Source organism: Aplysia californica, unplaced genomic scaffold, assembly GCF_000002075.1.
Source record: "Aplysia californica isolate F4 #8 unplaced genomic scaffold, AplCal3.0 scaffold00010, whole genome shotgun sequence".
NCBI classification, from domain to species: Eukaryota; Metazoa; Mollusca; class Gastropoda; order Aplysiida; family Aplysiidae; genus Aplysia; species Aplysia californica.
Genome location: NW_004797280.1, coordinates 2,524,848 through 2,535,707, shown reverse-complemented (window position 1 = coordinate 2,535,707; position 10,860 = coordinate 2,524,848). Strand labels below are relative to the sequence as shown.

Below are 10,860 nucleotides of genomic sequence, written 5' to 3'. Positions count from 1 at the left end.
GGGGGTGTCTTACACTTTTGTGAGGTGAAAAAATATTTTTTACATACTGAAGAACACTGCCTTTATTGATGATAACTAATTTCACTATTTGTTTTCAGCATAATGATCAGTAATAACAGATACAGTGGAATCCTGATAGTCAACTTGCTTACTTTAAGTCAACTCTTGCTTTCAGTCAACACCTCACTGTGGTCTCATTTTTTACCTTTTTGTTCAAGTAATTTTAAGTAGATCTGATTGTGTTTCTGATACTGTCAACCGCGTGAGTGTTAAGCTTGCGTAAAGTCAACAATTTGGGGCTAAATCCCAAAATGAATTAATTTAAGAAGAGATATTTCACCCGAGCTACTGGTGTACACACCACCAATTACTTTGTTCTTTCATTATCTCCTGTTTTGGTGACAACTTCAAAATTATACTCCCTGAAATTGAGATTACATCTTGCTTATTACCAGGTACTTTGTCATTTTGTAGCAGTCATCTTCAATTTTCAATGGCCAGAAGTACAATGGATAAAGTCAACCTTGCTCAAAGTCAACATTTTTTTCTGTCCGGGGTGTTGACTTTATCAGAATTCTACTGTAACTTGGTTTTATTTGTAATTAAGGCCCTTTTGTCATTGACAGGAGTCTCAATTTTTTCCTTATTAGTAAGAAAGAGTGTATGCAATATTTTGCTTAAATGATTTACTCTTGTGAGGCACCGTGGTGAAATCAGGCGCTCGTCAATATAATGAAAGTGAAAAAAAATGGCATTTTTCCGCACGTTTGGGAACTTTTATTGAATTTTTGTTTTTCCGCTTAACACCTTTTACGTCCATATAATAACACATTTCAATGCAAATTTTACTGGAAAACGTTCATTAAATGCACAAAATATGTTATTTTTCAGTTTTAAAGGCTCTCAAGCTATTGAAGTAATCAAACTTTGGCAGCCGTTTTCTGACTAAATTTACCTCTGAAATCAGGTGATCCACACCTCCTTCAATTGCAAATATTTCGACTTCTATTCAGCATAGATGAATATCGTTTTCATCAAAAGGAAGGCAAATGTAAGAAAAGTGTAAGAAAGGGGGGGGGGGGGGGGGTTAAAAAGTCAAAAAAAAAGTGTAAGATTATATTTGAACAACCCCTTATAGCAAGGACAGAGCTCGTTAACAATGTGTAAAAATTAAGAGAAAGAGTAACATAGTGATGGAGCAAGCCCACGCAAGCCACACCGCTGCAAGCACACGCAACGGGTGAAGCAAGAGAGGGCTGCGGTATCCTGCAGATTTTGATCTAGCCCTAAGCCGTGCTACACGAACATGTAATGTGTCATTCGCAGGCCTGCCACATGGCCACGAGAGAAGGCTGCATTGTGCTGCAAACCTCGATCTAGCCCTAAGCCTAGAGAGCTACACGCACGTGTAATGTGTCGTGCGCAGGCTATGGGAAACTACCCATGAATAAATACAGCTGGATTAGTCCACAAATGCTTACTTTTCTTGTATTTCTGATTTAACAGGGATCTGATATAACATGACTTTTTCTCTGGTCTCACTGTCCCTGTTATATCAGGTTTCAGCTGTAATTTCAAGCTTTGGGATTTTTTTGAACATACCATTTCTTCTATGTTTTTTACATTGCTCATGAATGTTCATAGGTGAGTTGATGGATAGGAGATAGTGTTGATGAAAACTAAGAGTGGGTGTTGCTTGTAGTAATTCAGAACATAAAGTTTTATGAGTTTTCATTTTCATAGTTATATTCTAAGAATATTTTGCAGTACTCTATCTCCTGAAAAAAAAAAAAGTAAACAATCTGTTAAACTAGTTTTGTGAAATTGATTTTATTTTGCTGTAAAAGTGAGAAGCCTTGATTTTACATATATTTTAAACATTTTTAGTTAAGATGCATCAGGATAAAAAAACCAAACCCCAACCTATATATATATGTCCTAAATTGAATTGGTTCCAATCTTTCTTTTTTTTGGTGTATATTCAGACTTTTGTTGCTGTTTAATCATTAACATTGTAACCATAATTTCTTCACTGAAACAGAAATGGTTCTTGTGCCAGCACTCTGGAACTGGGGGCAAAAGGTACAAAACAAGGAAGACAGGATGCCAAGCTGGAATGCATGTTACCATAAAAAAAGTACTTAACATTCCCTCGTAAGTTACTTTTCTTCAAATGGGGGGGGGGGGGGGGGTAGTTTCAAGCTGTAGTTTGTATGTTGGCCATGTCTCCAAGTTTTAAAGACAAAATAAAGTATTGAGATAAAAGGAAAATATTTTTCTGAAATGAAATAAAAATGTTCATCTTCAGAAATATGTTCAACCTTTTGATAGTGTTTAACATTTTTTTTCATGAATATTCGCTGATGTGAGACTGGAAGTAAAATGAATCATAGGAAAAAGGGTGTAGTGTTGCAAGAATGTATTATTTTTTAAATTAGTGTAGGCCTACTAATAGCAAAATACTCCTCAACCTAGTAAAAAGGCAGGTTTTACTTGGTTGTTGTTTTTTAGAAATAAATCTGAATTGATAAAGATTGCCTTAACTGCCGAGAACTTGCCTACTGTTTCCTCGTCCTCCCATTTCGAAATGCCTTGTTTTTATTTAATAATTCTTTTTTTTAAATGTAGATGTTTTTACTCCCGCGTTGACATCGTTTTGATCATTTAAGGCCATCTGTCAGGGCCAACCTGGACTAAGAGGGTACAACATTCCAGTAGAAAGACCGAGATACTCGAAAAAAGTTCTCCTCACTCTGAAATGGAAACTGGGTTTCTTGCATGTGGCAACGATGCGCCTAACCTCTACACAGGGAACACAGGGATTCCGTTTTTTTCTATTATTTTCACCAGAAGAGCAGTTATTAAGTTTTTCAGGAAAGTATATTTATAATGCTGGAACTCTGTATCTGAAATAGGCCATCTGTCGTTTTCTTGTTGTTGTTTTTTGTTTAGTTTTAAAAAAAAATTTATTCATGACGTAGTGGTACTGAGCTTTACAGCTTTTGTTGATGTGTGTGTGTGTGTGTGTGATAAGCGCCACCGAGCACTCTTTGTGGATTCTGGCGCGTTATAAATTCATATTATTTTTTTTTATTATTATTATTACTACAGAAGCCAGTCTTCTTTTTTGTGTACTGGAAGTGTCAAACTAATACAAAGACATATTTAAGAAAAGAGAATTTCAGCTGTAGGAGGGGAGCTAGAAAGTATGTGTGTGTGGACGAGGGGGGGGGGGGTACTAAGATGATGGAATATTTAGTGGGGAAGGAGAATGAAAACACAGTGATGCCGTTTTTTCTGTTTTATTTTATTTTTGTTATTTTCACCAGAAGAGCAGTTATTAATTTGTCCTCTGTTTAACCCCATATAAGTATAAGTTGTGTCTATTAAATGTCTTTTTTGTTGTTTGTAAATGCAACTGCTTAAATTTTCAGGTATTTTCACCAAATCTCAGAGGCATCCCAGCAAACAAAATAATAGGTGGGGAAGAAAATGGGAGCAACCTGATGTAAACATTTTAATTTTTGCACTCTAGTTGTTTTGAGTATTTTGTTGAAATATAGTTCTGTGGTAAAGACAAATCTGTACTAGATAAGAAAATAATTGATTATTCTGCATCTGTTTTGATAACAATCTGATGGAGAAACAACAATACAAAATGAAAAATATATGAATAAACATTTGTTCCTTATTACCAATGAGAAGTCACGAGGCTTTAGATTCAACTTTTGATTTTCAATACATTATGTATGCCATTGATTGAATTAGATATTTGTTTTTTGAATTTGCCTTTCCACATTTTCAAATTTTCAGTAAAAGCAAAGATGAGTACATGCCCAAGCTTCCAACAAAAATTATCGTGCACTGGAACCACAACCATCCTGTAGAGGCTGCTTCACGTCCGACATATCGTGATGTACAGCCAGAGGTTAAAGAACGCCTCATGGAACTTTTCCGCAGTGGCCATACACCCGGGACAGCTGTGAATATGTACAAAACTTTAAAAAGGGTGGAGCTCGGGGAAGAAAAGTATCAGGCAGCCTTTGAAGATGGAGCATATTTTCCCAGCTATCATTATGCGTACAGGTGAGATAAACTGAACTGGTAATGAAACTTAATAAATGTCTTCCTGATCAATAGGTCGATGTTTGGCATGGGTGCCTGAAGGGCTAACCTAGAGATAGCCCTGTACAGTAAAAGTTTGGTGCCACAGTATATATTTGTATGCTCCCACTTGTTATTCTTTAACTGATATCAGGCGTATGAAAAAAGTAGGGATCGTGGTGATTTTTTTCTTAATGCTGGTGTTTTTACACCCCCCCACAACACAATTTGGATCTTTGAAGAGGCAGACTTCCAACTCCTGCCTGTTATGGCCAACCCGGGCTGGGAGGTCATCCCAGTTGAAAGATGGAGATACTCCATGAAAATTTCTCCCCAATCTGGGGCTGAACTTGGGTCTCCTTCATCAGCATGCGACAGCGAAGTGCCTAACTCCACAATACCGACACTGCTTGATCGTGGTGTGTTCCGTAGTATGATCGTATCATCAAAAAGACACTTTGTTTTGCTTCTGCCTGTCATAAGGTCATAAAAGGTGAATGTAAGGTTCTGTGACTTCAACTGTTGTACTCCTAATTCTAAGGAATTACTGTTCATATCATTCATCCAAAATTGTTATACAATATGCCTTTCTTCTCTGTTTGAAAAAGCAAACAAAATAGCATCCTTACCAGTGTCAGTGGCAGTCAGTGAAAAGAAGAAAAGTTCCTCATGGAATGGATGAGACATTCCAGGAAATCAATGTCTCTCTTGACATGTGGTGAAAAATTTATGTTGGCACAGGGAATTTTGTCACAAAGGATGCAGATTCACACGTTTGGAAGGGAAAAGCTTATATTCTTGGATTCATATCATAGGTGCAAGCTTTAAACACTGCTTTTAGAGGTCATAAAAATATAGTGGAATCCTGTTATAACGAGAGGGAGGGGACTGATGCGAAATGTCCGTTATAGTTTTATAGCAGTATTCTCGTTATAAGGGATCCAGTAATAAACTCAAGGGAAATAATACTGTAGGGCTAATCTATGAGTTTGGTGTTCTGTTAATTTCTTTTTGTTCTCTCCCCTGAAGACGATTTTGTTCAACATGACTTCTTGGTCTTGCTAAAATAATTTAATCAAGTTTCTTTCTTTTGTGCTAGCAATGTTGACAGCTAGGCATTGGCAATCAGAAAGGAACAGCTCTGTGCTAACTCGCCTGCTGTGTTGTTCCCCACCCCACCACACCCTGTGGTGTGTCCTGTCTGCTTGCTCACGTCACACATTCGCTCCATCCATCACAGCACTGTGACCTCTCTTTCCCCGCATCGGAGAAGTGAGAGGCATGGTAGTGGTAGGCCTAGATAATCTAGACTAGGCTAGGCTGGCCTATCACTCGATGCGTTATGCTTGTCTGCGCATGCCACGCCCTCCCCACTCATTCGCTCCGGCCTTCATTGTTGGCACACGTGGGCTCTCCCATTCTTTGTTTCGCTCAAGGAGTTGTAAGGTCCTTGGTTTCGCTACTTCACCAACAAGTTTCTCAACGGGCGAGGTTTTATATGTATAACTGGCCTATGCGTTGTGCACAGTAGCAGCAACATTCCGCTTTAACTGACTTGCGTGTTTGTCTGATTGCACTATAGCAGTATTTTATTTACACAGATAAAGAAGGAAAAAAACAGGGTTTTAGAATAGTGTCTTTATAATAGACTTCTCGTTATTTCAAGAGTCGTTATAAGTGGACTCCACTGTATGTGTATATGTCTATGTATATATTGTTTCGAAAAATTACAAGAGTAAAACTTTCCACTTTGAAAATGTCAGTTGTGACACTTACGTAACGGCATGAATACGAGTGAAAATGTTTTGTCGTTTTATGGTGCAGTGGCCAAGGTCAACCTTCAAACTTTAATGTTTTTAAACCAAGGCACTGTATCAGGCCCATTGAATACATATACTCATCTCAGTATTTATGTTTTTGTCAGCACACATCACAATGGACAATTTTAGTGGATATGAAATGATCAAATTATTCGATCATCACAAGCATCTATCTTTTACCAACATTTTTCCAAAAGTTGGATGTCATCAACAACTGAGGGAAATTTTGCCCATATTAGTGAAAGTGAATTTAGGTTTTTTTTCAACTCTAGCACTTTTTGACCTTGGATCATCTGTCTGTTTGTTTATCTATTTGTCTCTGTCTGTCTGTCTGTCTGTTTGTCTGTCTGTCTGTCTGTCTGTCTGTCTGTCTGTCTGTCTGTCTGTCTGTCAATGTCTCGAGCTATGCTGTGAATAGCTCATTGATACTTTGTATCTGTGGATCTGTCCCTTTTTGTTCACCAAACTTCACTTACTACCCACAGATTGTATACCCAAGTGTATAAGCCTAAAACTACAACTGAAGATCTGCAACATCCTTCCTCTCCTCCTTGCAATGTGCCAACGTCAGATACAGAAGAGATCAAAGCTGTCGATGCTGGTGATGAGGCTGTGTCCCATGTAAGGGAAGCCGCCTCACAAAGCACATCCACAGACAGCTGTATGGTAACAGAAGCAAAAGGAAAATTGCAAGAGGTCCTTCAAAAACTGTCTCAAGAACTTGATGCAAACCCCCAATCAATGATACCTGCTGTGAACGAATTTTGCACCACCTTCCACAACCTATCAACGCAAACAGCACTTCTTAGCGCCTTGCACGCCTTTGGAAAATACTCGGGTGTTCCTCTTGGTAAAAGAAAAAGGGCGAAAAAAAGAAATGGAGCTCAACTTACTACTGAGTCAAAACAGATGAAACGTCACGGAAAGTCTTTGACGACTGTGGGACCTACCAGTAAAGCTCCCTGTGTTGGAGAACATGTGAACAATGTTTTGATACAGAAATCAAGTGGTGAACTTTTATCGGCCGTTTTTCTGAAATGTAAGGAACCACTTTCTCTGTCAAATTCTTTTGTGAACAATGAAGTGCAAGCAAATGAACCAAGCTACTGTTATTAGGTCTTAATTTTCTGGATTTTCTTCAAAGAAATGGAGACAAGTTTCTGTATACCGTCCAGCCCCATTTCCTCAGCTCTGGTACCCTAACACAATGGCAATAGCATGAGGATGGTGTTACAAAAGGTTTTCTTAATTTTATGGAATAGAATGGAGTTTATAGTATTATGGCTGTAAAAGTTTGCTTTGTGCAATTACTATTACTCAGGGCAATGTTTTGATCACTATTTAAACTTAAAAAATCTGCACACACTGATTTATGTTTAGAGATACAAATCAAAACTGAAATGGTAAAAGATTAGGTCATCTATTTAGATAAATAGAGATGCATGTCTCTCTTTTATTTTTGTCATATGAGAATTTTTAAACTTGAACTGTGTTTAGATGATTATTATTATACAGTCGACTCTGTTTGTGTTGAAGTCACTTGAGTTAATCTGAAGTTAAGTTGATCTTTTTCTTGGGTCTCAGCAACTTTTCTCCTTTACAATTTACATTTGTTAAAATCAAACTGTTGAGTTTAACTCAGACGTATTATATATGCTTAAATTGAAGTGCATTTTTACCCAGCTGCAAGTATGTAATGACTGAATTAATTTTTTGAATGTAAAAAGTTGTTCCTGCATGTATATTGTCATATTAGTTCAATATTTCGCAGCGAATTTTTGACACAGGTGATACTTCAATTAAGAATACATGCAGAGATGATGAATTTGCAGTTCGACTGCACACTACAGTAGTCTCCGCCTAAACGCTCGGTGCTCGGGAGGGCTCCTTAGCTTAGTGTGTGTTTATACAGAGCGTGCGTTTACATGAACCTTTGCAAAGGGAGGAAGGGACGCAGTCATCTCAATTCCTTATTACTCTAGTGACCTCCCTTTGAGGTGGAGGGCATTTTGGCCGATAATGTGACGACACGTGACTGTTTTGTGAAGGATTCCCTGACTGGGGTTAAGAATACAAAGGCGTTGAATTTGGGGAGGGGGAGAGAAAGACAGACTAAATGTAATGATATGCACCATAAATGTCGGGAACAGATAGCCTAAGAGGAAACTGGACGACATCAGAATCATAGATCTGTACTTTCAGAAAAACATTTCTTTTGTGATTCGTTGAAAAGTATGTCCTAAGTTCTTTGAGCGCAGCTGATTAGGCTTACTAATTGCTAATCTTTAATCCTATAGACTAGAGCCTGTCTAGTGTTTTACGGCATTTACGCGAGTTGCGCATCAGGCCTAGGTCTAAAGTCTAACTAAACATTACATGCAGTCACATAAACACTAGTCAAAAACCTTCTCTCAAAGATACATTCCAGTGACCAATCTAAAAACATTTCAGTCCCCAATCCACCCATCTCCCCCCCCCCCAAATTTTCACCAACCAGTCCTAGACCTATGTGTCTGTGGAAAGTTAGGTGTGAAAACGCTGTCCATCAGTCTCTTTTTTCGGCACGCTCACCAAATCCGGTTTTCTAGGCTTGTCTTATATGCAGGCCGTGCAGGTTAGTGAAAATTTCCCCTTGTCAAGCTTTTCCTTTCAGCGTGTTTCGCGGATGGGAGCATGCGTCTAGATGGAGTGACCGTGTGTTTGTACGTCTAAATTATATAGTAAGAAACCCGTCAGATGACGAAAGCGTGCGTTTGAGCGGAGCGTGCTTTTGTATGGCGTGCGTTTAGGCGGAGACTACTGTACAACACAGTGCCTTGATAGAATGGTGAGGGGAGCACGAGAAGCGGATGTGTATGTGGCATAACAAGGACGCAACAACCCCATCCCCTCCCTCCCCTCAAGGTTGAAGGGCATGGTGCACCACAAGACAATGAGAAGGCCTACTAATTGGTCCCTGTTGCATTGCCATTTGAATCTAGTTGGATAATTTTTCTTGCATGCACTGCTATTTGAATTATTTTGGTGGATAGGCCTTCTGCATGGGTGGAATCATTCAGCATTAGATTTACTGAAACAAATTATATTTGGTTTTAGCACTTCTTAAATTCACATCACTCAGTCCATCCTATCGTAAGGTTAATTTAATTCAAACTGCATTAAAAGTCAATTTTTATTTGAGTTTTTCCCTAACTTGTAAGAAAGATGGCTGGAAGAAAATTTGTCATTCTTTTAATGAAGAGACTCAATAGAGAGGACTAAAACTAAAATCAAATGAGATAACGAAAAATTTTGTTATATATCTTGATTTTGTGACCTTGATGGTTTAGTTTGAATTACGGATTAGTTGATCTTTTTTTCACACCCATGATAACATTAATTCATCCGTAGTCGACTGCATGACTCCAAGAGGTGGTTGTCCAGTAATACTAACATGCGTAAGGTTAAAATTTGCCACCCGCCATTTTGGCACAAGTATTTCCTTAGCGCTTTATCATGTGTCATTTAACTTCTAATTTTTAAAATCTAATTGGAAAGTGAATTCTGTGTGTTAAAATTTTTCTCAAAATAGTTTTGAAGACGAATGGCAATGGAGTGCAAATCCTTTATGTGCTCCTTTTAGATTGTTTTATAATACTAAGGCAGTGTGCCAAGGCTGTCTTTGCTGTGGTAAAATTGGGAGAGGGAATTACCAAGTGCCAGAAGTGTGTAAGACACTAGATGGTGGTATAATTTAAGTAAAAAGAATTTCTCCTTTCAAGTTCATAATGATGTGTTTGTACCAAGGAGAAAAGAAACACTGTTAAAAAATCTAAGGCTGGCATTTCAATGTAGGTTGGCCATACATTCTGACATCTATTAATACTATTATATTTTCATGTGCTGGTGAAGCTAGCAAGGAAAACGGGAAGTAAAAGAGAGAGAGTGAGAGAGCGAGAGCAAGACAGGAAAGAGCAAGGAGGGTATGCAAAGGGCCTGTTGAAGAAATAAATTCATTTAGAGAACAAGGTTTATGTGGAATGGGATTTATAGAGTATGTGTGCCTGAGGAAGAGGATGTGTGCCTGGGGTAAGTTGAATGTGGTGAAAATAACTGATTTGCGCAGCAGTTAGATTTTAGAATATAATGTACCAATTGTTCTTGAGAGACTTAATCAAAATTTAACAAAGTTCTTAAATTCGCCGTGTAAATTCAATTTTGAGTGTTTCACACCTTTATCAACACAGTTCAATTCATGTTACTGAAAGAAACAAAATCTCTAAATGAATTTCTTATCGCATGTTGAAGCCAAGGAGTCTTAAAATCCATCAAAATTTTGGCATTGAATCGATGTAGCCCAAGCTTCAGTTCAGGAGGCTACAGGTCTTGTCAATAAGAAAACTGCATTATTGGAATACAAAGTGAACTTTTCTATAGGTTCCCACACTTTTTATCAATAAATTGTACAAACAAAGCAAATTTACTAATTTTGTTACATTTGGGCTTTCATCTGTGGTAGAATTATATCGAACTTTAAGCTAATCAAATACTAATAATACATATGCTAATAAAAGTAGCATTTACTAGGCTCTACGTACTTTACGATATAATATAAAGTGGGGTTGTGCAATTACAATGTGAATGTTGTCAATTTTAAACAAAGAATCACCACGTAAGAAACTATTCTAAATCAACATAACTTAGAATCTCTCTGTCTTTCTTGCCCACTATTTTGTTGACTTTCTGACCGAAGATTCCTCTCTATATATCAAATGTACCCATACTCTCTAAAAGCAGTTCCCAGACTTTTCCCCAGCTTCAGCTGATCAATAATGTGCTGGCATGTTATACCTGGACCAGTAGTCAGATCTAGCAAAAGTAAAATTTTGCTCTGTAGAATTTGAGTTTCTTTTTTGACCTCTGAGATACCTGACTTATTTGTGATCACCAGAATGGT

The 10,860-nt window shown here is 37.8% G+C and overlaps 1 protein-coding gene across 1 annotated transcript in view; it reads left to right on the top strand.

Annotated features, from left to right (window-relative positions):
• LOC101862154 overlaps nucleotides 1-7,246 on the top strand; it is a gene marked incomplete in the record, with an annotated part of 9,075 nt that extends 1,829 nt beyond the window's left edge. Inside the window, 3 exon segments of the mRNA XM_013083273.2 lie at nucleotides 2,042-2,154; nucleotides 3,814-4,086; nucleotides 6,410-7,246. Of these exon segments, the coding sequence (XP_012938727.1) occupies nucleotides 2,042-2,154; nucleotides 3,814-4,086; nucleotides 6,410-7,040 (1,017 nt within the window).
• Nucleotides 7,247-10,860: the final 3,614 nt, after the last annotated feature.